General features: G+C 34.5%; 1 protein-coding gene across 2 annotated transcripts in view; it reads left to right on the top strand.

The window, feature by feature from the left end:
* Positions 1-3,923: 3,923 nt before the first annotated feature.
* The window catches only part of trc (Serine/threonine-protein kinase tricornered), a 952,993-nt gene continuing 930,600 nt past the window's right edge, over positions 3,924-26,316 (top strand). For both annotated transcript variants that reach the window (XM_089592301.1, XM_089592302.1), the window contains exon 1: positions 3,924-4,219. In XM_089592301.1, coding sequence (XP_089448427.1) covers positions 4,218-4,219 — 2 coding nt within the window. In that variant the 5' untranslated portion in view covers positions 3,924-4,217. The remainder of the gene's footprint in view (positions 4,220-26,316) is intronic.

Genomic DNA, 26,316 nt, shown 5'->3' with positions numbered 1-26,316 from the left:
GCGTGTGCTTTTATTGTAGGACGTGCGAGCATGCGTGTGTGCAGTAAATGTGAGTGCATATGCATGCGCAAGTTTGTACATGTTAAAGTATATGATAATGTGTGTAAATATGTATTAGATTTCGGTAACAAAAAAATTGATTACAAAAAAAGCATATCTCTGAACCATAAAATATTTTACATAGGCTGTCAGTTGTTTGAGTCTGACGGTAGTGAGGTATAGAAGATGTTTATTGGTATATAAAAAATGGTATATTATGCTACGTGGGAGAAAAGTAGGCTCTCTCTTCTGCGTATGCCATCTAAAGCGAAGCCGATGAGGGTTGCATTTTCGCTGGAGAGGAGGCTTATTTTTATCCTGAGTTGCGTATACGATTTTCTTTTATATTCAGAGGAAAAGACGCACTACGTATTTGAATGATTATTATTTAATTGAAAAAGATTTAAAAAAAATTGCGGTCGCTCTACCGCTCCGTCTACTGGACTACTGCAAACTGCTTAGAGTGCGCATACGCGTCCATTGCATAGGTATGAGGATAAATCATGGACAAGCTTCACCAACAGAGGGCAGCAGGACAAGCTGCTACCATGAGATCATATATAGATAAATTATTTGAATACGGTTTATTTACATTGTTTCATAACATAACCTTTTAGGACTTGTTAACAACTCTTTGTTACTGCTAATAAAATGTAGCGTCTTAAAATGTAAAAATATCGTGAAATTCAAACTTCCAAAAAATGTTTCTACCGTTCTGGAGTAGAAATAATGCACTAGTCTACAGTATTAATACAATATTTCGTTAGGATAACTACTTAAATAAACAAGTTTTCAGCTCATAATATTAAATATAGCATAATCCTAACCTTCCGAGTACCTCAGATTTTCGCACAGATGTTTTGGTACTCTTATTTTCTTTTAGCAGTTTCTAAAATTAACTTATATTTAAAGTACCGCAAAAGTTCTCTTTGGAAAGTTGCTCAATCATTGATTTAAATTTAAAATCTCCCGCTCTCTCACATACAAGTAACAATGAAAGTGTATTGATGAGATGCCATGATAGATTAACCGATAAACCATGTTTAAATAATATATCTATATCTCTAGGTAACAGCTTGTCCTGCTGGTGGTTGAGCTTGCTCATAATTCATAGGCGCCTATGAACTCAGCAAAATACGAAAGATTCCTTTACTAAAAGCACGTTTAATACTGAAGGCCAAGACCATTTGTCATTTTGCACGAACGCAAGTAAAAGAAAATGAAGAATATTGTTTTGTAACACTACGTTAAGTAATATGTTAAAGATATAATGAAATTTTTATGTAAAATTCTCCGTAATTAAATAATACAAATTAGTTAATCTGCAAACACACACTCACATACAGAAGTATATAGATTGTGGCTGTATTTGATAACATTGCCAACATTTGCGGAATGCAGCCTGTATACATGAGTAGTTATTGTATATCTATACTAATATACGAAATTGTTTGGTGCGCATCCTTCAGCGGGTGAAATTGGTTTCTTGTCTCCCGAAAAATAGGGAGAAAAGGCGTCTCTTACTCTAGGGTACGAGAGAAAAAATTTTACTCACCATTACGGATTAGCGCTCCTCGTTTCAAATATTCATTATACAGCCTTCGATGATATTTATAAAGCATTGGAAAATCATTATCCACTTCTGCGTTGTCACTGTCAGTATCTATAAAAATAATACATTGTTATGAAAATCAAAGATAAAGTAAATAGAAAACGCTGCAAAATGCATTGTATAATTCACCTGATGAATCTGAATTTCCATGAACACCTTCAACATGTTGAAGAGGTGATCTGGGTAGGGAAAAAGTCGGAGATGCAGAACGCGATCGAGATCGTGACGGAGATCGTAACGGAGATCGTAACGGAGACCCTGATCGAGATCGTGATTGAGACCGAGATCGAGACCTAGAACGAGACCGAGACCGAGATCGTGACTGAGACCGAGATCCAGACTGTGACTGAGACCGAGATCGAGACCGTGACTGAGACCGAGATCGAGACCGTGACTGAGACCGTGATCAAGACCGTGACTGAGATCTTGACTGAGACCGAGATCGAGACCGTGACTGAGACCGTGATCGAGAGCGTGACGCAGATCTTGACTGAGACCGAGATCGAGACCGTGACTGAGACCGTGATCGAGAGCGTGACGCAGATCTTGACTGAGACCGAGATCGAGATCGTGACTGAGACCGAGATCGAGACCGTGATTGAGTCGGTGACTGAGATGGTAACCAAGATATATTATATTTAACTAGTCAGTTAAATATATTCATAGTACTCGGTTGCAGAGTCAAAAAACTCTCAAAAAAGAAAAACTCGTATCGTCGCTTGCTTTGGCTGTGCGTTCAGATATATACAGCTATATAGCCGACATTTCCACTCCTCTCCTCGTAGGCGCACATTCGGTATACCCCTCTTACGCGTCTCCAAAATGTTCGCCTATATGGACATTTCCACGCGAATCCACTCTTCTCATACCCCTACCGTGCTTCGCAAATAAAAAAAAATGTGCACCTGGTTCGGCCGCTTGGCCGCGGCGGGGCGCTCGAACCACTGGAAAAAAGTGGGCACACTTCGTAGCATGGCAGTCAGCCTTAGCAGTCAGCAATCTCCCTACTAATCTCTGGTTCCCATAAGGACCTGTGTATAAGGTCGTAAGTTTGCTATTTTTTTTTCTCAAAAACTACGTGACTATATAAGGTTTCTGAAATTTTAATATGTTGTTGGAACAATTCAAACGAATATATTTTTATTTTTTTAAGACTTTCGTAAGATTCTTGTGCATCGCTCTAACCCCCTTAAGAACTTTTCTGGGCCTTACTTAAAAAACTGAGCCGTACTCTCGTCACTCATCTGCCTCACTCTACGATTGCTTTCTCCCCACCCCTCTCCCCAACCTGATCCACCGGCATCTTGTCCCTCTTCCATGATGTAAGTAAATATCTACTTACATCATGGTCCCTCCTCATCTGCTCGTCTCTGTCCCTGTCTCTCGTTCGTCAGTCAGTACTACATATCCTCTCTGGCTCTCTGCCGTATCTTCGTCCATACATTTATACCACTTGCCGTTCCATCAAGACTTCAAGACCAGTTTATTCCTTCCTGCCTTTTCCTATCTTCGAAGCTTAAGTCCCTTTCGATAAAAACTCTACAGAGAAGTCCATATATAAGTATACAAAAATAGTATGATATGCGCGCGTGCAACACACATATAAATATATACATACAAACGTATATATGCCATTGTATACATCCAATATCAGTGCAGATGAAAGTGGGCGATTACTGGGCGAAAGTCATGCCAAGTCAGGTCAAGCTTCGCCCAAGTCAGCGCCGTATTACAAACGTACCTGCGGCCAGGCTTGGTTGCTTCATTTGGACCATGCGTTTAAGCTAGGCTACCCACTTTTAATTTCTACTCGGGTATTTGTATACTTATACATATAAACGTCTCTATATTATACTGATCTGCAGAGGAAAGTGGACGATTACTGGGTGAAAGTCAGGCCATGCTGCGCCCAAGTCAGCGGCGTATTACAAACCTACTGGAGGCTAAGTCAGGGGCCAATAAGCTACGGCCAAGGTGGGTGGCGTGGCAGCTAAGCTTGGGCTTAGTTTTAACCTACTTTCAATTTCTTTTTAAGAAATGAAGACTGCTCGTATTTACATGCAGCGCTGAAGCTAAAGCTCAAGTAGAAAGAAACACAACATCGAACTTGGGTAGCTGTCTCTCGCACAATTTCACTTTTAGCAAAGTGCAAAAGAGACAGACACCCACGTTCTATGTTGTGTCTTTTTCTACTCGCGCTTTAGCGCCGTACACAAAAACGAGCAGTCTATATTTCTTATATGTCTATGACGCAATCGCAAACATAAAATCAACCAACCTATAAGTTTTTTGATGTGTACGAATACATTTGTTGTTAATTGTTCATAAAGTGTTAATAGTAACATATGTTTAAATTGTTTGTATTCATCGAAAATTATTATGAATAATATGTAATTATCAATTTGTTATAATTTATCATTGTCATTGTGTTATATTTCTTCAAAAATTATTAATAAAGCATATTTTCTTCTTTGTCGTAATTTGTAACTTTATGTTGAAGCCATGTTCATATTTATGACATCTTGATACATGACGTACCGTAAATATATATTTATTAATTATTACAATGTAAGATGATGATTTTAGTTACATTAATTATTTAATATTTTTTCTGAGTATAGAGAAAATCATTTTTAGATGGGTCAAAAGATATTTTTGTTTATTCACATTCTATCTTCGTGCATCAATAAGTAAAGGTGCAGTGAGCTGGGAATTCTTAGAATTTTATGTAACTGAAAAGTTTTACTTCCTTATACATTATAATAATTTGGATCGAATTAAATTTTAGTGAAAGTAGTAATTTCTGAAGTTATTTTTAACGTTTGTTTAAGTACCCTGAATTCACTCATATTATTATATGCCTAGGTAATAATTTCCATGAAATATAATGATTAACTATTTAAAGTTATTCATGTTGTTCGAGTGACAAAATTTGTTACAATTTATTCCAATTCAACAATTTTGCAGGGAGAATTGATTTTCAATACAAGATCTTTTAGCTAAATCCTAACTTGTCAATTATGCAGTGATAATTGATTTTTAATACAACATTTTTAAGAATTCTCTTTTTTTATTTTTTATTTATAATACCATACAGTTGAAATATATGTTTGTAAGGTGCATGTATCATTTAGCAAAGTACAAGATGTTTATTGTAGACATATGTACGACATATCCCTGGGAAAAGAGATGAATCAGCAGTGTTGGGTCTCATCTAAAAAGTAAATGATTGTGGTGATATATAAAACCATTTTAATTGTAGAAATAAAACTTTAGTACATTTACTCAATTATAACGAATATTAATTACTTGAAGTGTATTATTTTTTTAAGTAGTTCTAACCAGTATTTTTAGCCCCGTTTATGCACATGCTCTTAAAAATTCATATTTTAGCTCAAACTCAAAATCGTGCTTGCAAGACTAACACTTTACCAAATCAACAAAATTTAGTTAGTCCTATCCAAGGAAAGACGTAGAAAAATACGTGTAGTACGTCTCCAAATATGTCATAGAAGACGTCATATCACCAATTACGTGTTACTTAGATCACTCCCATGTAAGTCTTAGTTAATATGAAAACATGGACTATATATACCTTTATTAAACCTAAGCTTTTATATTACGTATTTTTATATTATTCTGCTTAAAACTCGATATTTGCTGTTCTGTTATTCTATGAATCCATGTAAACAATAGCTTTCAGTGCTTCGTGTAGCAGTTCAAGTTCACACGTGCAAATATTCTACATTCATAATACATTCTTGGTCTACATGCTAACAAACCTTCTGTATACTTTTCGCTGCCCCATTCTCTTCCAAGCCCGCTTGGTCATATAATATAGTCAGTCTGTATATGGCTCATCTTGAGAGCGCATCTCTCTTGGCAATACCGTGCTTGGGCAGTGTGCGAGCAACCTCAGTCTTGTCATTACAGTTGTTAATAGATTAAATTTCATTCAGTTAGACACTCAGTTTAATTTATTTGCCGTTTTTGTCTTCCCTATAAATTACCTTCATACAGTCCACTTGTCTTAACATTAAACAGATAAGGTATTTTCACTTCTGACGTCGTCATGTAAAATGGTGAGGGCTGGGGGACAAAGTTTGAATTCATGCAATAAGTTTAATTGCGACTATAAAAATTATTAAGATATTTCAGTTACTCGATTTGATTACAAAAACTTTTCCTTTTCACGACCTATCGAATGGGTATCAAATATACGTCATTTTTCATTTATAAATAAGTGAAATCGATAAGTAAAGTTGTAGCGGTCAAAAAGTAAAGACAAAAAACATTTTTTTTAAGACCTTTACAAGCATCTGATTAAACCTATTTTGCATTATAGCAACAATCGTTATTTAATTATTAATTAAAAAATTTTACTGCATGACATAACATCACGTTAATAGCTTAAAACTCAGCTCAACTGAAGCTTATTTTTTGGTCCTTATTTCTATCCTCAAAAAATGTTGCAAATGGCATTTTAAATTTATTTTTTAGTCAGCTTTTTAAAGGTATGACTTGTAACCCAAAAAAATTTTATTTCTGACCTTATCGGTTATGTAAAAAATTTCTCTTTTCCTTTCTTCTTCATCTCAATGTTCCAATAATTTTCTGGCGTCTTCTTTTAGTTTGCTTCATAATTTATCTCGATACTCTTTGGTATTCACCTTTAAAGCTTTAATCACTCAACTTAAGAATTCCTTTTCTTAGCCTAACCACACTTAAAACTTCTATTTCTTTTGCATCTTGGCTTAGAACTTCTTTTATCTCTTTTCCACTTCTTGTTTTTCCACATATCCTCAGTATGTGTCTATGGTCCTCCTCTTCCTCCTGACACAGTCTACACACCTTTTCTTTTTCTGCTTTCCAGTATTCTTTTCCTATAAACTCCTTTTTTAGGTACTCTGGTTCTTCCTGTGTTTTGATGTATCTATATATCTTGTGTTATCTTGAATTTTCTATGTTTACCATTATTTTTTCTTATTCTTTCTGTTCTTTGCTGGCCATTAATTTTTCTCTTCTTGCTCCTTAAATTCTACTCCTTTCATGTATCTTGTTTTTTTTATATTTTCTTCTTTTAGAATTTTTAGTATCTTTTTTATCCTCTTCCTATATTTATTCTTACCGAGTCTTTGTCTTCTTTTCTTATACCTTCTTTCACTAATCTTACATTTGAGTCCCTGATTTTTTCTTCAAACTTGAGCGCTCTTCTTACTGATTTTATTTTTAATTTTTCTATTTTACACTCCTCTTCCACTATGCGATTTGGGGTGTTACTACCTAATCGTAGTATCCACTTGAGGTATCTTCTTTGCACACTTTCTAGCCTCTCATCTTCTTACCACCCCCATATTTCTGCTCCAAATAGTGCTACACTTTCCACAAGTGCTGTAAAAAGTTTCTTTCTCCTGTTAAAACTGTACTTAAATATTCTCTTACCTATACCCCATGCACTCTTCATACAAATTTTTGTTTTTCTCTTCCTCTCTTCCATGTACCCTTTTTGACTGGTGCTATTCTTCTGTAGAATATATCCAAGATATCTTATTTCGTCTACCTCTAAATCTTTTTCTCCCCACTTCCATAGTCTCTTTTTCTTCTTTCTTTTTTCAAACACACGGATTTCTGTTTTTGTATCACTTACGATCATTTTCTTTTTATCGGTATACTTTCTAAATCTTTTTATCGTTTCCTTCCTTGTCCACTATTAGCACAATGTCATCTGCATACGATAGGCACCACACTTTTTCATTTCCTATACTACATCCTTCTACTTGCCCTTTTCTCAGCTCTTCCTCCAGGTCTACCAAGTATACAGTAAACAAAGTTGGGCTTACGGGACATCCCTGCCTCACTCTTTTTTCAATCTAAAATTCCTTTGATAGTCCTTCATCTACTTTCATCACGTTTCTTGTTTCTTTATAAATATTCATAATTTTACTTTTTAATCTTTTAATAACCTACATCTCAACTAGTCTTTTACCTAGTACATCCCTACACACCCGATCACAAGCTTCTTTAAGATCTATAAAGCATGCAAAAACCTTTCCTTTTGGTTTGCTCAGTCTTTCCTCTACTATATGATTTAACGTGTGAATTGCTTTTAATACTCCTTTCCCTTCTCTAAATCTGAACTGACTCTCTGGTAACTTCTTTTCAATTTCTTTCCTCAACAATCCGTTTAGCATACTAACGCATATTTTATATGCCGTGCAAGTTAGTGTTACTCCTCTGTAATTACCGACTTATTCTTATCTCCTTTCTTATATATTGGACAAATTACTCTAGTTTTCCATTGATCCGGTATTTCTTCTTCTTTCCATACTTTTTTCATCAACTCCGATACGGCTGTCTCTAGCTCTGGTGGCATATATTTCCAGATCTCATTTTCCAACTTATCTTCTCCTGGTGCTTTCCTCAGTTTCAACTTGTTGATCTGTATTCTAAATTCTTCTTGGCTAAATTCTTCTTGCTCTCCTGTGCTTCCACTTGAAGTCCCCTCTTATTTTGTGTTGATTTTTCTAGTACCAACACTCCTTCATTCTTACTATCCAACTTTTCTATAATATGTGATCTCCAATCCTGTATTTTTATGTTCTTATTTATTCTTTCTTTCCTTTTCCTGAATTTTTGTATATACTTCCACACTTCTCCTTCCGATGTTGCTTTCCTCAATTTTTCCTCTTCTCCTCTTTGCAGCGTTATCCTTTTTGCTTCGCACCAATTTCTTTATTTTTTTTTTGCTTATGAAGTATGATCTTTCCACGTTCTGTGTCCTCCGTAGTTGCATTGTCTTTCTTAAATCTTTTTTCTTAGCTTTCCATTACTTGTCATACCATCTCCTTTCTCCCATTTTCTATGTTTTTCTCTGTTTTTTAACTATAGGCACTGGTCTTTCCACCATTTTTTTCCGCTCCACCTTTCATTTATTTCTTTTTCATTTATCTAGCAATTTTCGCATCTTTCTTGGAACTGATCAATAATTTCTTAAGACCATTCTGATAGTGCTTCTTGTTCCTCCTTCTTTTTCTCTTTTGTCGTTTCTAGTTCTTCCATTTAATATACTTCCATCGGTAGGTGATTTGACTCCGTTCTTTGTCCGATTTTCATCAGTTTAATTTGATCAAAAGCCTCTTGATTTCCTATAACATAATTAGTTACCGTTTCGCCTCTGCTGCCAACATGTGTGAACTCTCCTTTTTTCCCTTTTCGTCTGCTTACTTTTCCCCATCTTTCTTTTGTAATTTCTGTAATCAACCTTTTTCCTTCCACATTTATTATTTCATCTTTGGACTTCCTCATTTCTACGTCTTTACTTTCCCTGTCCGTTTCGTTAATCCATCCTCCTTTTCTTCCTGTTCTCGCGTTTTAATCTCCTACTTAAAACACACTTCCAGCATCTTGCTCTTCAATATTCTTATTATTTCTATCGTTTCCGTTACCTTGTGACTGTTTACTTTAATAATTTTCCACTCCTGTTTTCCATATTTAATCTCTTGCATTATTGAATTTTCAATACATACTTCAAATTTCTTGCTTTCCATCTTTTTGTTTAGTCCTGTAATTATTCCTTCTTTTGCTCTCCCTTTTTTATGTTCTATTACCACTGATACGAACTTCCATTCGAACTTTCTCTACATTTTACTTTCTAGATCCGACCATTTATCCTTTTCCAACCACATTTCCACCAACACTAACATGTCTAAGTCATTTAGATAAGTCCTCACCACACTGTCTTTATTTAACATACCTGCTATATTTCAAACACATACACTAATATTACACCTACTCCTTTCCACCACCTGTTTCTCTTCTTGTGCCCATCATTCTTGTGACTTTGTTTTGTTTTCTTTAATCTTTTTCCTATCTTCCGCAAATTCGCCGCTCCAGTCGTTATATCTAAACGATTGCTCGTTGATTATTATTTTTATGTAATCCACTTTTGTGATTTTTCCTTGTTTCTCTCCTTTTTGTATTTATCCAGTATTATTTTCTGAATTTCCCTTTCTCTTCAAGTCAGATGATTTTCAATGCATATCCCTTTTTTCAGCTTCTTTTTGTTTGCCATGACTCTATTTTTTATTTCATTGTTTTCTAGTTCTTCTATAAGCAATTTCTTCTCTCCTCTTCCTTTATTAATAACTATTTCATTAGCCTTCTCTATCTTATCCTTGACGCTTATTTTTTGTGCAATATATTCTTTCACTTGCTTTTCTAAATTGTCTTTATCAATAAATGTCCCTTTAATCACTGTATTCTTTCTTCTTTTTCCTCTTTCACCTTTTTCTTTTTCCCATTCTAATCTACTAACTCTCTCTTCTAGCGATTTCCTCTGTTCCGCCCATTCCTGTTTCTCTTTATCCCATTTGGTTCTCTCTTCTCTCCATTCTTGTTCTCTTCTCTTTAATCTGACTAATACTTCAAGTATGCTTTCTTATCACTTTTCCATTGTGCTCAACCTGTCATCATTCTCTTTTTCTTTACCGTCTTTCGGAAATTTAAGGTAGTCTGTGCGTTACTCCTCGTGTTTAAACTTACTCCCGCCTTTGTTGACATTTTGGGGATTTTCTGTCCTGTCGGTATTACATAAAATCTTTATCGACATCACTGTTGATAAATCATGGCCGTATTTACTGATACCAGTTAATTCAGGTATCTTCCTTATCAACTGTCTACGACAACGAGACCTTGTTTATTAGCTGTATATATTTCTGAGATTATCCCCTTTGTTGTACGTTCCTCTTCACTATCTTTTTATATATGTTCTTAAATTATCCACTGTTGTTCACGTAGAGGTCTTCCTTATTCACTGCTCAGCTTCTTTATCCACCTCTCTTCGCGACGTGACCTCTCTTTTTTTTCTCTCCTTTCGAACCTTTTTTTTTAAATTTTTTACCTGTTCACTGTTTTCTCGGTTCTTTCACTTTCACACTCACTTTTTACTTTTCGACTTCTTTTACTTTTTGCTTCTTACTGAATTGCATCTCTTCAAACACAAATCTTCCTATCTTTCACCGCCTTGCTGCATTCGTTTTCACACATTTTTGTTCTAACTTTCAATTACTAATCTCACTCCATCTATTTACTTTACTTTAACTTCTCTTCAATTTCTTACTTACACTTTTCCTGCTTACTGTTGACAACTCTATGCACCTTTATTTTGTTACTTAACACTTATTTAGTCTTTATTTTTCACTTTTCTTCGCCGCTCTCGAGCGGACACTTCCTGTCTCCTACGCGTACCAAACGGAAGCTCCTAGAACTGTATATATTATGGCACAAAACTTCAATGAGTCATTTATACAAATCTAATAAACAAATAAACGTTAAAATTATTTTTGTTGAATACAATAGTGTTACACAAGTAAAAAAACTTTAATTGTCTTTGAGGAGGTTTGGTCGTTTTTAAGGGGATTTATTCACTCGCTGAAAAAAAGTGTTGTACTTCAACATCTTGGAAGTACGTATAAATTTTTTTCAATATTTTTTATCAGCCGAATTTTCAAGAAAAAAATTCCTGAAATTGCATGATTTAACGATGCTCTCATGGGTGAGAGTGATTATTCAACCTTTGTTCCACAAATTTTGAGGCTAGAGATTAATTCATAATGAGAAAAAAGTTCGAATGGATAACTTAACTCCTAAGGAAGATTCTTGTATCAAAAAAGTGTACCTTATCACGCATTTGGAAAAAATATATTTACAAACGTAAACAAAGTTACGAGCAGGTCCTATGCTAAGTGTATGGGAGAGAACCGAGCATCATCTGCTGTCAGCTGGTCTTTTCACACGGAGTGAGACGTCTTTACAGAATTGCTTTTAGAATTTGTTACTTGAAATCATGATCTAAAACGTCGCCCAGCTTTTCATAAGGCATAAAACTATAATGCTGTGCAAAAAAAGTTTGTTTTTTAAAATTCATAAGACACTTTTGTTGATGGAAGTTGAGTTTCTTCTTATTTTTTAAGGTTATTTTTTATAATGCAAACAACATGTTTTCAAGTTTTTTTACTCAAACTATCGGAAACAAGCTTCTTCAAAGTATGTACCGTAATTAGTTCATAACATTTAATGGTTTAACTTTTGAGCACTGATGAGGTAAACACAGTTTAATTCACCGTGATGCAGTTGGCGGACGTTTTCGTGCACGGTTAGTACAACTCACATTAACACGGTGTCTTATGAGGCCCCCGCACACCTGCTCACCCCCAGGAAAAACGGCTGAACCTCTTTAAATATTACACTAAATTTATGTTTTTAAAAAAGTTTAATGAGTAGGAAGATAAATTTAAAACTATAGGTACAAAGTTTTATAATTATGTACATTTTGATCTTACAATAATTTTATAAACAAAGTCATTCAACAATTAACAACCATACGTAAAAATTAGTAGCATAATAGTCAATTTATAGTGCCCCAGTAAAATCTAAAGTTTCTACTATTGAAGCTCATGATTAAGGAAAAAAGTTAAATAAAATAGTATGATCAAATTAACACTTATAATAGGGACATTTACCTTACTGAATGTTTGCTATACAGATTTCTCTCCGTGTATTTTCCAACAGCTGGAAATTTTTTAAATTTTATTATTATTATTTACATTTTTTTAGCAAACAATGTGTACTTACATATTTGAAAATAAATCCCAGAAGTGTGTCTGTGTGTGTGTTTGCGTGTGCGTAGGTAGGTGGGTAGGTGTGCACGCACATATGTTTTGGCATGTATATGTATGTGTGTATCTACAGACATTATTAGTACAGTTTATGTCGGATACTGTTTCGCTGCCACATATTTGAGGCAGCTTGGCTTCTGTCAGAGGTCCTGAGACTCTTCACGCTTGGTTTTTGTACAAGATTCGTTCAAAGCAAATGTTAGTAGTGAATACATTTAAACTAGTATAAGATGAGGTATCAGTGTTTTCGCCTTAGTATGACTTGTAGAAGTTTTCATTTTAAAGAAATGCATCTCTTTGACGTCTCAAAACAACTGTTGCCGTTGTTATTTTCAAATGATATAAAAATTTCGTTGTACTAGTGAAGACTTGCAATATAAAATGCGCTATGTACGACTGGTTGGGGTGGTGTCATTTTATGGGTTGCCCTGATGCTGAACCACGGCTGAAATAGGATCGGGTAGTAGAAAAAATGGGATTGACTGTTTGTCAGATTTCACTCTCTCTCCTCCTCCTTTTATCCTTTTTTACTGTCTCAGACTTTTCGTTAAGAGAATGGTTACGTGGAAACTGTCAGTTGTTGGGACCGAAAGTCGTAATTTTGTAGAGTATTGCTATTTCATATTGAAACCATATGAAAGTTACACTGCATACCTGAACCTACAACTAGCCCCCGTAAAAAATGAAACATAACTCTATGAAAGAAGTGTCTATGGCTTCCTTTTGAGTCAAAGATATATTTTACGACTTTTCGATCAATCCTTAAAAACTTAAAAATCAAGGGACTGGCTTTACTTGTTATTCAAGTGATTTTTATACTCTCCTCTCTTTGCGTTTTTCTCAAGAGTAGGGTTAAAGAGGAGAAGATGCTGACTTTGTGAGGAACTTGAGACTAAAAGAAAAGTCAGTTTCTATCAGGCACTCGTAACCAAAACGGATTTTTTTAGCCGTTGAAAAGAACTAGCGTGTTCATCATGGATACAGTGATTGAAAAATTGCGCTCTGTGGTATTGCAGTGTGTTATACACGGATTTGCGTTTTATGACGCGATTCAATTGCACTATGCAGCGGATTGTATTAATATAGTGCTACTGAACACATCAGTGCAAGAACTTGAAAATTTAGTGTGGGAGTTATTTGGATTGTATTCTAAAAACGAGAAGAGTATATTGTATGAGATTTGTACAAAACATAGCGACATTGTTGTGGTTGTGGTAGCCGAAAGTTAACTGCTCAGCTCATTAAACAGTGTCTGTTTAAAACCATTATTTGACCACTATGGAAGAATAAGTCGGTAAATTTTAACACTCTAAATCCAAGTAATTTTTACAATTAAATTTTTTACATAGATTTATTGTTACCAATTTCAGTGAATACGAGAGCTGAGCAACCAATTTTTTTTTCTTGCTGTCACCAATAATAAGCCCTGTGACTTTTACACAGAACATTGAAAATAAGAAAAAAGACGCCGAGAACGATGCATAATTAGTGGCAGGTCCATTAGCAATACAAAAAAAAATTTGTTATCTTGGACCAAGCAAAAGTTAATAAATTTTCTAATTTAATCGATCATTATAAGTATAGTTCTTTGTTACAATAAAATGAAAAAGTTTTTTTTTAATCTGTTAGAGTTGACTCATTAGGAGCCATGTGATTCATAACCAGAATATGAAGTAGAATAACAATAACAAAAATAACAACAGCCTCAGCAACAACAAAAACAACACCGACAGCCTCAGCAGAAAAAAACCGCATACGACACCAGAAACAAGTGAAGTGAGTAAAAAAATCAATTGCGGGTGTGACTGTGATTGTGCTCTTGCTCTAAAAGGTGGTGGTGTTACTAACATGCAAGTAAAATAGTTATTTACGTAACAAGTGCGGAAAAGACGATTTCCCGCATGAGTCGTGATTGACTCGCACGAGTGGCCGGAGTTGACGGGAACGAGTGCTAGGTGAGCATACGAGTGCGTAGCACGAGTGTGATCGCACGGCACGAGTTACCGACACCGGCCACGAGTGCGAGTCTATCACACGAGTGCGGGAAATCGTCCCGCACGAGTTGCGTACAAGATTTTTTGCAAGAAGGGTGCGAAAAATAGGTGTTTTCCGCACTGATATTAGTGTGGAAAATTGATCTTTCCACATAGTGTGCAGAAAAGATGTGTGGCAAAAGTTTTTGTCGCACACCTTGTCCGCATACTGTGCGGAAAAACCTTTGCCACACACCTTTTCCGCACACTATGTGGGAAAATCGATTTTTCACCCTCACATCAGTGTAAAAAACACCTATTTTCCGATTTTCCGCACACTATTGCGAAAAAAGTTGTTTTCCGCCCTCGGGTGATTTTGGGAGGCTGGTACTTCCTCGGGCAAAAAAGCAGTTTTCCGATACTCGTTCGAAAAGTCTCCTTTACGAACCTCGTTACGGACCTCGCCTTCGGCTCGGGCCGCAAACCTCTCAGTTCGCAAACAAAGACTTTTCAAACTCGTAGGAAAACTACTATTTGGAGTATCATGGACTGAAAGGTAGAGATTTCATTAATATAATAAGCGATGTAGAGAAATATATTAAGGTGTTTCGATTAACAGGGCATCTGATTGCGTTTAAGATGCTAACACCGAATGAAAATTAATAACGTTGGGTAAATCAAATAGTTGGTCATATTTTATAACTTTTAGATGCAAGCCGAGCTACATGCTATCCTCTTTCAATAAAAAATCATTTATTGTCATAATCAATTATAATTAATAAAAAAAATTTTAAGTTGAAAAACAAATACTTATTAGCTTGAAAGTTTTTACTATCAGCCTCATTATTAGCAGAAAAAATATTTGTAATCACCCAAATAAATATCACATAGTAACCCTATTATGTATATATTGGGGTAATTATTTCTATTATTCCTAACAGTAATAGGGCTGACGGTCAATTATTTTGCGTTATCGAGTATTTTTTCCTTATCCTTAAACTTTTTCGATTGAATATTATTTTTGACGATAAATAGTTTTCAATTTAATTATTTGTTATCATTAGGTTCCGCATAAAAAGTATCTACTACAATATAGTATGTTTGGTAAAAAAATCATGTACAGCAGGAAAACCTAGGTCGTATAAGGTATTTCGAGTCAAGAGAAATCCAAAAAAAATAATATTACTCTTTACTGTCTTCATAAGTAGTTTATATATGAAATATTTTATTTTTAAAGTGTGAAAACTTTAATCACATTCAGTTTATCTTCAAAATAGAAAGGTACAAATAAATTAGACAGTTTAAAAAAAGTGAGTTCTATTATTTTCAAAGAAAAATTAATTTTTAATTTTGAAGAGAAATATTTTTGTCCGTTTTCTGTAGTTCGTTAGATAATGACAGAAAGAAAACAAAGAAAAATACATTCATGAAGTTATTTTTTTCAAGCTTAGAATAATTTTTCTCAAAATTTTTGTACCCACAACATCATAAGACATCTTTGATTGAGATGTAGTATTTTTCATATTGAAAAAATTGTGTACTTATTTATATGGGGCAAAGCAAAATAAAGCTAAACTTTTAATTTTTGGTGGCCATGTTGTATCCACCATCTTCAAATTGAAAATACAAACAAAAAATTCTTGATTAGAGACCTTAAAAGCCCCTAGAAACTGATTTTTGTATAAATATTTTTCGTTTGATCTGTTTCTCTTGTGTTTCCCGATTTTTTGAGGTTATGGTTTTGACTTTTGAGGAAAAATGGCAGTGACACACTAAAGCTTGTTACATAATAAAAGAAATAAGTTCGTAATCAGAGACGAAAAAGATCGTTTGTAGTAATTTATACAAAAAAACGTAAAATAAATCAGAATTTTTAGTTTTTGGCCGCTATTTTGTATCCGCCATTTAAAAACTGTATACACAAACAATAAATTCATGATCAAAGACCTAAAAAAACCCGGAAAACTAATTTTCGCAGAAATTTTTTTTTAAATCTGTTTTTTCTGTATTATCCGATTTTTTGAGGTTAGGGTTCGGACTCTTGAGAAAAAGTGGCAGTAACTCACTAAAGCTTGAAATCCCAGGAGCTTATAAGAGAAAATGGAAGAATTACGTCGAAAATTGTGGTGTCAGCAGATTTTTGAACAAAAAAAAGGCTTTTTTTCACTGTGTGCCGCCTTAGCCAACTCTACCGCTAAATTATTTACAACTATTTTGGCAACATGGCTGGTGCGAAAACAATGATATTCTGCCCGAATGTCAGTCTAAATTCAGTCGCGGAAGATCGTAAGATAATAACATTTTTACACTGCGAGTTAGAATTGGAAAAGAGAGCTATGCTTATCGCCATCCAAACCAAAAGGCAAGCTATATGCATTTATCGACTTTCGCCAAGCTTTTGATTCTGTGGTGTACTTGGCCCTCTGGAGTTTCCTGTACAATGCTGGAGTCAGTGTTAATTACATTAGAGTGCTCAGAAGCTTGTATAATGGAGTCGAGAAGAAAATTAGACTGGACGAAGGAAAATTTTATCCAACAACATCGAGATAACCAAGGTAGTGCTTCAAGGAGACTCTTTCGGCCCTCTTCGCTATCTTATTGCATAATGCACCACATTTTTTCGTGAAAGAGGGGTATACCAAAATCCAGAATTCTATGGATTTACAATTTTTTGCTGATGACCTCACCAATTTGGCGGAAAATCCCCTGGACTTGTAATAAAAATAGGATAATCTGTTGAAATATTGTAAAGAGAAGCAGCTGATAGTCAGCTCTAAGAAATTAGTAGTCCTAATAACAAGCAACACAACATATTAACTTAAAGAAAAAAACTATGAGTCACGGGACCCATGGAAAAAGCGAAGCTTCAATGAGGTTTTTTTTATAAAGAAACTCGTTTTTTAAATTATTTTATTTTTTATTTATTTATTTCATACTCCGTCCCTTACGGGTTTGGAGGGGTTCCGTAACATTTTTGTACATTTAATACATACTTAATCTACACTATATAATATATTCATTTTTAATTCAACTATTCTTAATATTCTACTTTTGTCTTTAGTTAAAATAATATTGAAATAAAACAAACTTAATATTACTACAATTCCAAACATACAAAACTCAATTCTTAAAATTCAAAATTACACACATGTCTATCAAAAATTCAAAAATTTCTAACTTAATTATCAAAATTATCAAAATTTCCCATATTTAACTCAATAAACAAATTTTCTAATACTACTTAACTATCAAAAATTTTAAAAATTAACAACTCTTTTCTCTAAATTGTCCATATATTTTCTTGTATTCTTCATTCTTCTTTGCATTTCTTTTTCTCTCTTCTTTCTTGTCCTACTAATCCTTCTTCTCTCTTTACTACCTTAACTTTCTGCATACTTTCTTTTATCTTTTAGATCTTTTCTGACTCCTTCCTTTTTCTGATTACTTTTCTAAGCACTTCTATCTCTTTTGCATCATGGCTTAGTATTTTTTCCATTTCTTCTTCATTTCTCGTATATCCGCAGATCTTTAGTATGTGTCTAAGATCTTCTTCTTCCTCCTTGCATAATCTACACTTCTTATCCTCCTCTCCTTTCCAGTATTCTCTACTTCTACATTTATTTCCGCATCTAAACCTCGCTACTAACTTTCTATCCTTTAATGGCATATCCTTTTTCAAGTATTCTCGTTCAGCTTCTGTTTTTATACCTTTCTATATTCTGTTGTACCGTGAATTCTCTATCTTTTCCATTCTCCTCTCTTTTTCTTTTCTTTCCTTGTTCATTAATATTTTTTCTCTTACTTCCTCCCTAAATTCTACTCCTTTCATAAATCTTGATTCTTTTACTTTCTCTTCCCGTAGTAATTCAGCTCTCTTTTTTGATTCCTTTCCTATTCTCTCTCTTTCCTTGTCCTTGTCCTTTTCTCTTATGCATTCTTTTACTAACTTTCATACTCATCCTTTCTAATCTACACTCCTCCTCCACTATATAATTTGATGTATTGCTGTCTAATCCTAATATCCATTTCATATGTCTTCTCTGTACACTTTCTAGTCTTTCTTCTTCTTCCCAGCCCCACACTTCCTCACCAAATAGCGCTATACTTTCTACTAGGGCTGTAAATAATTTTATTCTTCTTTTATAGCTATTCTTAAATATTCTTTTTCCTATGCTCCATGCATTTTTCATAGCTATCACTGCTTTCCTTTTCCTTTCTTCTATATGCCTATCGTTTCTCCCATTTTTCTGTAGTATATATCCTAAATATTTTATTTCTTTTACTTCTTCTAATTCCTTACTCTCCCACTTCCACCTTCTATCATTCCTCTTTCTTTTTTCGAACACTCAAATTTTCGTTTTTTTCTCACTTAAAATCATCTTCTTTTTATTTATGTACTTTTTGAATCTTTTTAACATCTCTTTCAATTCTTCTTCTCTATCAGCTATTAATACTATATCACCTGCGTAAGATAGACTCCATACTTTTTCATTACCAACTCTGCATCCTCCCACCTGCCCTTTCTTTAATTCCTGCTCCAGATCCGCTAAGTACACATTAAACAGCGTCGGGCTCAGTGGGCAGCCTTGCCTCACACCTTTCTCCGTCCTAAATTCCTTGGATTCCTCTTCTCCAACTTTAACTACATTTCTCGTTTCTTTATAACTATCCATAATCCTATTTCTTAGCTTTTCACTTACTTCCATTTCTATTAATCTTTCCTATAAAACTTTCATATCCACTCGATCAAATGCTTCCTTTAAATCAATAAAACGTGTAAATAATTTTCCTCTTTCTTTGCTTAATTTTTCATCAACAATGTGTTTCAATGTGTATATAGCTTCTATTACTCCTCTCTTTTCTCTAAAACCAAACTGGCTTTCTGATAATTTACCTTCGATTTCCTTTTTTAACATCTCATTCAACATACTTGCATAAATCTTATATGCTGTACATGTCAATGTAACTCCTCTATAATTTTCTAACATATCTTTATCACCTTTTTTGTGAATCAAACAAATCGTACCTTGCCTTCACTGATCCGGTAATTCTCCTTTTTCCCATACTTTTTTCAGCAATTCCCAAAGAGCTGCATCCACTTCTCTCGGCATGTACTTCCATACTTCATTTTCCAGCTTGTCTTCTCCTGGTGCTTTTCCTACTTTTAATCTGGCTATCTGCCTCTCGAACTCTTCCTTGCTCATTTCTTCCTGATACTCTGCGTTTGTTCTTACCTCTTCCTTTCATATCTCTTCTCTCACAATTCCTTCTTTATTCTTCCCATCTAACTTTTCCTTAAAATACCTTCTCCACTCTTCTACTGTGAACTTTTTAGTTATTTCTCTCCTTCGTTTTTTCCTGTACTTGTTTATATATTTCCACACTTCGCCTTCCGATGTTGCATTTTTTATCTCTTCTTTTTCTAATCTTTCAAACCTTTTCCTTTTTGCCTCACACCAGTTCCTATACTCTCTTTTTTTATCTATGTAATAACTTCTATATATTTTCTTTTTTCTCCACCTTTTTATTATTCTTTTTAAATCCTTCTTCTTCTCCTTCCATTCTTTATCGTGCCACTTTTTATCCCCCATCTTTCACACTTTACACTGTTTTTTCACCTTAGGTACTGCACTTTCTATTTTTTCTTTCAATTTACTCCATCTTTCTTCAACCTCTTTTCCCTTCCGCTCCCAGTCTTTACACCTTCCTCCATACTGATCAATCAATTCTTAAGTCCAATCCCTCCTTGCCTTTGTTCTCTCTTCTTTCTCTACAATTCCCACCTCTACTTTTTTTTCTAGGTATACTTCTAGCGGCATATGATCTGATTCCGTTCTTTGTCCTATCTTCATTTCCTTAATCTGATCTAACTCTTCTTAACATTCTATTGCGTAATCTATTACCGACTCTCCTCTGCTACCAACGTATGTGAATTCTCCTTCTTCTCCTTTTTTCCCATTAACTATACACCATCCTTCTTCTGTTATTTCTTTTATTAGTCTTCTACCTTCCTCATTGATCTTTTCGTCTTTCGACTTTCTTAACCTTACGTCCTTATCGTCACTATCACTCTCACTATCACTTTCATTAATCCAACCTCCTTCTCTCCCAGTTCTTGCATTCCAATCTCCTAGTATAAGTACACATCTACTTTCCTTCGTTTTTACTTTTTCCTTTATAATTTCCATCGTCTCTGCTACATTTTGACTATATACTCCTATGATCTTCTACTTCTGATTTCCGTGTTTGATCTCCTGCATTACTATATTATCGCTCCATACTTCATGATTTCTACCCTCCAATTTTTTGCTTATTCCTAATATTACTCCTTTTTTCGCTTTACCTTTTTATGCTCTCTAGTCGCTGCTATACACTTTCACTCATAACTTTTTGACAACTCACTTTCTACATTAGCCCACTTGTCCTGTTCCAACCATGTCTCTACCAACATTATCACATCAAATTCACTTAAATACTTCCACACTTCACTGTCCTTATTTAGCACTCCCGCAATGTTCCACGCACAAACACTAACATTTCTTCTTCTCACTCCCTCCTCCTCTACATCTTGTTCTCCTCATTCTTGGCTCCTTCTTCATTCCTCTGTAAAATCTCCTTTCCTTTCATCAAATCTAAGCCATTTACCATCGATTAAAATCTTCATATACCCAACTTTTGTATTTTTTCCTTTGTTCCTCTGCTCTTTTGACTTGTTTAAAATGAATCTTTGGATCTCTCTTTCTCTCTCTGTTGGATCGCTTTCTATGTAAGCTCCTCTCTCCAGATGTTTTTATTTCTCATTACTTCTTCTTTTATTTCTTTACTTGCCAGCTTTACTACCACCAACTTTTTCACATTTTGCCCAGCGTTTACACTTATCTCTTTAGCCTTCTCTATCTTGACTTTTACTTTTATCTTTTGTTCATTATATTCTTCGACCTATTTCTCCAGATTCTCTCCTTCAATATTTGCTCCTTTTATAACAATGTTCGGTCTCCTTTTCTCTCTCTCGGCTTTTTCTGTTTCCCATTGCAACTTGCTTATTCTTTCTTCTAACGCCTTCTTTTCTTCTGTCCACTGTTGCCTTTCTTTTATCCACATCTGTTTTTCCTCTTTGCAATCTTCTTGTCTTCTTTCTAGACTAGTAATCATGCTGTCCAACTTCCTTTCCAACCTGCTCATCTTATCGTTTAATTCTTTATTCTCCTGATTTTCTTGAAATTGAGCTATGCAACGAAAAGCAAAATTTTAATGCGGTTGTCATTGTTTAGCCAAGTTTCTGTTAATAACAATAAATGACATTGTTTAGTAACACAATTAATTAGATCTGCTGCATTATCTCAAATACTGACAGCTGTAAGTGCAAATAAATAAGGTCTTATTTCTTAAAAAATCTAAAAAGAAGTTAGATGTGGTCACATGATAAACCTCTCTCACTCTTGTGAGCTTCAATGGTAGTCTGGCAGACTCCCAGGCTCCATATGGATCCACCCTTATAATTTTTCAAACGTTCTACTTAACTAAGAGTATTTCTTTTATAATTTTACTTTCAAATTTTCTCGCCGTTTAGTATAACGTGTCACCCGGTTACATGTATTTTTCGATATTTTATCTTGAAAACTTGTAATAGCATTAATCAAACAAGTAACTTTAATGGAATAATTCAGTGCGCTCTGTTACTTTCATCTTAAATAAATCAAAATTTTCAACAATAAACCAGCTCTTATAATGCAATGACCTAATACGCTCTTGTCTTTTCATCTTAAATGAATTAGATTATAAATTAATAAACAAGTACTTACAACAAATTGACTCTGTACGCTCTAGTATTTTTATCTTAAATGAATTAAAATATTAATTATCAAATAAGCACTTATAACAAAATGATTTAGTCCACTCTAGTACTTTCATCTTAAATAAATTAAAATATCAACGAATATACAATTACCTTTAGCAAAATAATCTAGTGCGCCCAAGTCTTCTTGATTCTAATTTATTATGACATTTATTAATATCAAAGTGCTTGTAACAAAATGAATTAAAATAGCAATCAAAAACAAACACCTTATAATGTTGATTTATGTAAGGCACTTTTGTCTCAATAATGTAGTGTGCTCTAGTCGTTTAATTAGAAATAAGTACTAATACAGGTTAATAAACAGGTGCCTTGACTAATTGATAATTAATAACTGATGGTATGTTTCTAATTACCCAGCAAAAGTGATCGAATAATGCTGTGCGTTTTACTTTTTATTCATTATTAAATTTAATGTTAAATGTGATTTATAACTTCGGTATCAAACAAGTGTTTACACTACATAATACCCTACCCTCCCCCCTCTTTTTTTTTTACATTTTGAAATTTTATTTATAATTCGAAAAGTGCCCTGAACTTTGTAATGCAGTGCACTAAAATCCTTTAATTTGTATGGAAACATCTTTATACAAATATCGTAGTATACTGTCAAAATAACGCTGCACATCTAATTATTTTTGTTGGCAATAATTGCAAAAAATAATTAATAAAAAAATTGTAATTGAAGGATTTTTGTGCACTGCGTTACGTAGTTCTAGGCGCTTTTTTAATTATAAATAATTGTAATAACCAAAAAAAAAAAGTCTTAGACGCAGGACAATGTGTGGTTTAAAACACTTGTTTAGCATCGGAGTTATAAATAATAATCAAGATTAAAGTTAATAACCAGTAGGAAGTTAAATGCACAGAATTTCTCGATAATTTTTTATGGATAGTTAAAAAACATACCATTAGTTAAAAATTTTTATTTAATCTGAGCACCTATATATTAAGCTGCATTATTGCTTATTTCTAACAAAATTACATAAGTACACTACATTATTAGGATGAAAGAACTTTCGTATTAATTAGCATTATTGTTATTTATTAATATCTTATAGTTGAACAATAATTCTTTAATTGTACTTATTTATTTATTTATTGATTATTTGTAATATTTCTTACTGACGAAAAGAATCAAATGCTTCGTGGTATGTGGTCAAAAGCATTTGATTATTCATAAATATTACTAACTCTTTAAAACATAAAAACGTAAATGAATTACGGTATTTAGGTGAGTATTTGTCTATACAACATTAGCATTATTATTTATTACTAACATAAAGACTCCGACGCTTAACAGGATAAAAGTACAAATTAACATTTAATTTATTAAACATAGTAAGACTAAAACGTACTGGGTCATTGTATTATAAGCGCTTTTTTATCAATTAATGTTTTAGTTTGCTGAAGATGAAAAGACTAGAGCGTATTAGGTCATTGCATTATAATCGCTCGTTTATTAACATTTTAGTTTTTTTAAGATGAAAGTACTAGAGCGCACTGGATTACATCGTCGAAGGTACTTCTTATTGCTTGTTAGTGCAAGCTCACTGTGTTATTTGGTTAAAGGCGCTTGTTTGAAATTATTAATGTTAATTAGAAAATTCTGAGTATTGTTAGTTCTTAACTGACATAATGAACTTATCCTTTTTTTTCTTCAGAGTTATCGATTCATAGAACGTAAAGAAAAATTAGTACATTTAAAGTTAATTATCAATACAATTTTTTTAAACATCAATTTATTTAAATAAACATTTTAAAACGGTAACTATAGAAAAAAGAAAAAAAGACTGTAGATGCAAATCAAAGGTATGGCTAGCAAGAACGAAAATTATTCAATCCGATCCGCTATGGAGTATTATCCCATCAGAGGTATGGGGGTAAATGACCCAATTACTGTTCATTAGCCAATTATTTCAATACTGTTCCGTCGGAGCACGTTTTCTTCGCTATCGCTCGTTACCGCTACGCATCATCTATGCTTTTCTTTTTCTCTCTCTCTCTCTTTCCTATTTCCCTCTTGTTCCGTCTCTCTGCTACTATATCTCTCTCTACTATTCTTCCTATACTTTCTCTTTTCACGCACGACACTGTGCCTCTCTTGCAGTATCATCGTCTGCCTTTTTTTTTCATGGTCCTAAGCGTCGGTTGGGCCTAATGACGAGTAGTGGCTAATTGGGTGTCGCAACACCTATAAGGAGACTGGCAAGCGCGTCCGCGCGCGCTCGACACAGTTCAGTAGCTGATCTTGGAGAGTACACACGTTCGAGTGGTCTTTCCTTTGCCTCTGAGTTTCTCGCTTGTCTTGTCGCTTTGTCTCCGGTGCACCGGATATACTAACGTGCTTGTCGCGTTCTTTGCAATTGACCTTCTGTCAATTTTACGCGTGCTTCTTGCACCATCGAGCTGTGCTCGAACTTCGCCGGGTCGCCCCACCAACTCACACATATACACATTCACACATTAAACTCTGTAATCGACTATCGCATTTCATACGAGTTGTCCTTTTTTTCGAATAAATGGTTTTTTTCCTTTTGGTTTTTTTTCCCTGAAATAATAGTTTGTTTTCATTCACCCTAATAATCCTTCACGTCAATATCGATTTAAATTTAGTTCAGAATCAGTTCATTTTACGTGTTATTTGTTCAAATATCTTGAAGCTTGCTGCCTTTAAAAAAAATTAATTTGGACACGAAAATTAAAAAATACGTGGCTGTGCCAAATAGGCAATGTCGCGATAAAAACATCGGTGCCTCCTGTGAGGTTTTTCACCTCATCGCTTTCTTCATCATCTCGATAAATCCAAATATCTAAAGGCGCGCCGTCGTCCACGAGCGCGCACCAACAAGAGTGTAGATTTCTCGGAATACAACTTATGTCTACTACCACAACGCCGACCGCCACTCATCGTTCCCGCTGAAGGAAGTCTCCCGCCTGAGGCCGCCAACAACAGCGCATCTTCGACGTCATCGAAAAGCTTAGTTTTCTGTTTTTTGTGTTCCACAATTTCGTTTGTTGAAATAAAGACATTTTATATTATAACCAATTACATTATAGCCCTCATCAGATTGTCAGGGACTTAATTTTAATTTGTGTATTCTAATTTCCGTATTATTTTCATACTTAAACATTCGTGCATTTTTTCCTAACGTTTCACGAAAGTCGAGAACTCAGCGCGTGTGCTGGTGTTTCCTCGATCGGTCGGTGAAATCCCAAGAATTGTTTTCATAACAAATCCAACAACGTGCACAACTCGTGTTATTTCCGAACGAGACTAATACGTAGCTCATACGTTAGTGAAATTTCTTGACTGCCGCGTAGTTTCGCGCGAATCGCAATTCATTGAGTCTTTTATTTTATCTTAAAATTTGTGTTTTTTCTTTAGTTTTGTCCATAATTCGTTTTTATGGTTCCGAAATGGCGGGTAAAGCAACGCGTATCAATTACATCCTTACAAAGGGAAAGCCTTTAAAGACCAACTGTTGAATTTCGAGGCCGCACTGACAGAGAAGAAGTATAGTGCGAGTCAGGCAGACGTACGTTTAAAGCTGTTAGAAAAAATATTCACTGATTATGAGCGTTACAACGATGAGTTACGACAGGTCGATTCAGGGCATGCCAGGTTAGGCGATTTCTTTGACTTACAAGACCGATACATATTGATAGCTGACAAGGTCAACAGATTACAAGCGCCCCCTACTAGATCATCGGGAGTAGGTTTGAACGAGACATCTTTTCTCGAAAAACAAAAGCAATTGAAGTTGCCGGTAGCAAAGCTGCCTACCTTCGATGGTAGTTATGAAAAGTGGTTTTCCTTTAGTAATTATTTCAAGATTATGATAGATGAGCGTCAAGATATAGACGACCTAGTTAAATTTACACACTTGAAGAACGCCATGGAGGGAGAGGCAGCAGCGAAATTGAGCATTTTTAGTGCTAGCGCTGAGAATTACAAACTAGCTTGGGAATTATTAGTTGAGTCGTACGAAAGGCCGCGCGTTTTAACATCTCGACACATACAAGCTATTTTGCGTATAAAACCCATAGAAAGGGCTTCTTATTTTTCTCTGAATGCTTTACACGATGAAGTCCGACAACATTTGAGCATGCTAAAATCGATTAAGGTAACGCCTGACGATACTACGCTCATAGAGATCC

This window comes from Copidosoma floridanum, unplaced genomic scaffold (assembly GCF_036245765.1).
Source record: "Copidosoma floridanum isolate Cflo_tuat_1 unplaced genomic scaffold, Cflo_Japanese_pri ptg000016l, whole genome shotgun sequence".
Lineage (NCBI taxonomy): Eukaryota > Metazoa > Arthropoda > Insecta > Hymenoptera > Encyrtidae > Copidosoma > Copidosoma floridanum.
Note: the sequence above shows the minus strand (reverse complement) of the source record. Positions and strands in the feature narration are given on the sequence as shown.